The sequence below is a fragment of the Olea europaea genome, unplaced genomic scaffold, assembly GCF_002742605.1.
Source record: "Olea europaea var. sylvestris unplaced genomic scaffold, O_europaea_v1 scaffold3063, whole genome shotgun sequence".
Taxonomy (NCBI): domain Eukaryota; kingdom Viridiplantae; phylum Streptophyta; class Magnoliopsida; order Lamiales; family Oleaceae; genus Olea; species Olea europaea.
The window spans coordinates 49,392-52,692 of NW_019249339.1; the positions used below are offsets into that span (position 1 = coordinate 49,392).

General features: G+C 35.6%; 1 protein-coding gene across 1 annotated transcript; it reads right to left on the bottom strand.

The window, feature by feature from the left end:
* LOC111384965 (xylulose kinase-like) lies at positions 1-3,295 on the bottom strand. Its single transcript, XM_023009314.1, has 8 exons — positions 2,986-3,295; positions 2,565-2,620; positions 1,830-1,950; positions 1,662-1,736; positions 1,534-1,587; positions 1,155-1,249; positions 889-1,063; positions 1-320 (listed from the first exon to the last, which is right to left on the bottom strand). Exons 1-8 carry the CDS (start codon positions 3,092-3,094, stop codon positions 88-90), a joined length of 918 nt encoding a protein of 305 aa, XP_022865082.1. The 5' UTR covers positions 3,095-3,295; the 3' UTR covers positions 1-87.
* Between the last annotated feature and the right edge of the window lie 6 nt (positions 3,296-3,301).

Sequence of the window (3,301 nt, forward strand, 5' to 3'; positions counted from 1 at the left end):
GTAGACTCCCCCCATTAACCTAAATGCAGTATAAGCAATTATTTATCCATATTATGAATGAGAACTGTTTCAACCCCTATTTCAATCTCACAAGCGTCCAAGTTTTTGGACGAGGCGGTTCTCAATTTCCACTCTTTTCTTCATCAATAAAGCATACTTGGACACAAGTTCTTGGTCTCCAGCAGTTGCAGCAAGTTTGCATTTGAGAGATGTCGTTTCCATTTTGTCCATGTACATGCACGATATCGGTACAAAATTACCCTTCTTGTTGCATAACCAACCATGAGCTGCCCTTAATGCAGCTCCCATTGAAGCCGAGTCTGAAAAAGCAACAAGACAATTTGTTTGTTACAAAAAGTATAATCTTCGTTACAGAATTGGAGGGAAGAGTTAGTGTGAAAAGTTCATTTACTAGGCATAAATTTAGAGGTACACCTATTTACAAGTTCCACCGTGCTCATTCCAAGTTCAAAGTACCATTTGGACATTTCTCGGGGGAAAGGATCTAGGGTTAATGCCAATCAATAAATTGGAACGAAAAGGAAGAGACTCATGAAATGGCAGAGGCAAAAGAAGTCAACTGGATCATATGGGTGTTTGTCTGGTCTCCATTGCTTTTTGATCCAGTGCTGTAAGTTAAATTTCTTTCATAAATAAACTTTTTATCGGGGAAAGTTAGAAGTTATTTTGACAAGCAAAGTAAGAATTGCTTTTATAAGAAACTGTTGTTTTTCACTTAAAAGTAAGAAAGTAAGTTATCCAAATATGTTTGGAGACAGAAGTTAGTAACTTTTTCATTTTTTAACCTCGGCCAAACATGAAGAGAAAAGGTCTTATGCGATGACTATTTAAAAGTGGCGATAAACAAAAAGAAACACTATTACTTGCCTGGCCTTTGGACTGTATAAACATTGCACCCGAAAATTGAAGCTATGGAGCTCAGAATGCAGTCGTTTGCTGATGCTCCACCAGTAGCAATGATCCGCTTTGGAGGTGAAGGCATGCCAAATCTTTCGGAATGAGCTCGCATAGAAAGTAGCTGTCCTTCAACTAATGCCCGAACCTACAACCAATTATTTAATGCATGGATGCAAGTAAGCACATAAATTTTTGTTGACTTCTTTTGACATCTCTAAATGATCTGTTTAAAATACCTCAGATGGAGGGTCAAATTCCTTAACTTCGCATTCTCTTCCTTCATCCAAAGACTCTTCATTGAAATTCTCAAGAACATAACGATGGAACCCGACTGCAAGATTCACGCGTCAACCACTTGCAATTATTTATAATAACCCGTAAATTTTATACTCTGTATTTTCTATTCCCTTCGTATACACCAAAAATAATAGAGATTTGAGTCCATTATTCATTTATTGCAAGTTTTATAACAAGGTGACATAGAACAGAAAGAAAGCTATGCATTATTATGCGGGAAACTGGCGGAAAGATATTAAACATGAGAAATCAGCAATCCTGATTGAGAGCATTATACTTGCTGAAAATTTAGTAACATAATGTGGAAGTATGCTTCACCTGGGAGGGGAGGAAGAATTTCATGGTCCTTGTAATAAAAGCCTAATTTTCCACCTGATAACGGAGAAAGTTTTAGAAAAGGCTAAAGAAAAAAAATCAGAAATAATATAAATAACTTCTCAACTAACCATTTAGAGGTTGGGTTTGCTGCAAAAATTTATTGAAAACCTCCCAAGATTTATCCGCACACTGGTTCCTTATATCTGTCAAGGTCATGGTCGCAGAATTCATAAAGTGGATTTCAGATTACTGTACAGGATCCATGCAGTTATTCTGTAGAGAAATTCGTGGTGTACCTTCACGTGCCAGAGAGCCATTCTTATAGCACAGCATAACCATGTAGCTGTTTGTATCCACTGGATTAGGAAAGACATGCCCTTCTAACGATGGTTTATGTTCAGTTGTGATCCCAAATACCTAACAGAAAGTATAGCATTTAGTAGGTTCAACAGGAATATATTCTCAGAATTCAAACAATTACATAATTGCATTAGAATTCAATATAGGAAAGATAAATAGCAAAACTTGCAGAGAACCAAAATGGTATAGTTAGTAGTTAAACTTCAGCATTTTATCATTGTTCTCTCTTGGAGAAAATATATCATTTCCCAACCACAAGACTTCAAATACTCACCCGTTGAAATTCCCATTCCCCAAGAAGAGGTTAAATGACTGATGCTGGCATGAAGTTATGACTTTTGAAATACAGTTCAGATATAGACTGCAATTATAGGAGGGAATAGGAGCAAGTCAAATGGGCAAAGTAATGCTGATGCAGCATAGCAATTTCTCAACTTCCTCAGTTTGGTCTTGCCTGAAGGTCAAATAAGCCGTCTAAAACACCGTCATTTTGCTTGGGAAATATCCTTTATGTTAAAACTTGAAACAGGCATCAGGAAAAAAAATGTAGGTTATGCATTACAGTTTGATAAACACGTATAATTATTTTTTCTAACATTTTTTAGAATATTATGAATAATAATGTATACTAAATAAGACGATCTTAAGGCAGACGTAGAAAGCCAACTTACAGTGTCACTAGTACCAAGACTGATGGCTAGATCCCCAGGACTGTTGAGGGTCAACCCTGTATAAGATACATTTATCAGTAATGTGAGCTGATATTAGCATCATGACTATGGAAGAAAATGAGTCTAATATGTTCACTTGATGAAACCAATCAATGATGTGATATTGGAACACTATTGACAAAGAGAACTCGTTACTTAGATGTAAAAATGCAAATAAAGCTACCATACTGCATAGAAAGAACACAAACGAAAGGATAGATAAAACAAAAAAAAAAAATGTTTGAGTTTGCTTGTAGTTAAATCTATTAGAGGACCATCTAAATTGTTTTATAACATAAAAACATGTTAAAACAACTACTAAAACTTTTTAAACAAATGCATCCCATACAAAGATTATAACATAATTGAAACATCATCTTGCCTATTGAGATTGGATAGAACAGAATGCTTCTCAAGGCATATTCAGTAATAGACAAACCAAGTTCTGATGTAAATATGGATTCCTGATTTCGGAGCACAAGATCTAGCATTTGAACATTTAGCAGAGTCTTCACCGATCAGAGGGAAAGGGAGAGACTAAGAACATGCAGCTACATCGGATATGTACTGCCTGATTTCTGAACTAGCAGCAAAAAGTTTATTATGCTTCAAGTAAATATTAGAGAGCTGAAATTTAATCTGGAAGCTTTGTAGACAGCTAGTGGCAAATATACTCATCTAGAAACAATAAAAAAAAA

Bases quoted from the DNA above. Each gene is read 5' to 3' on its own strand.
- LOC111384965 (XM_023009314.1), bottom strand. From the start codon at position 3,094: ATGCTAGATCTTGTGCTCCGAAATCAGGAATCCATATTTACATCAGAA. The intron at 1,951-2,564 runs GTAAGTTGGCTT...ACTTTCTGTTAG, and splicing joins GTCTTGGTACTAGTGACACT to GTATTTGGGATCACAACTGA. The intron at 321-888 runs GCAAGTAATAGT...TTGCTTTTTCAG, and splicing joins TTATACAGTCCAAAGGCCAG to ACTCGGCTTCAATGGGAGCT.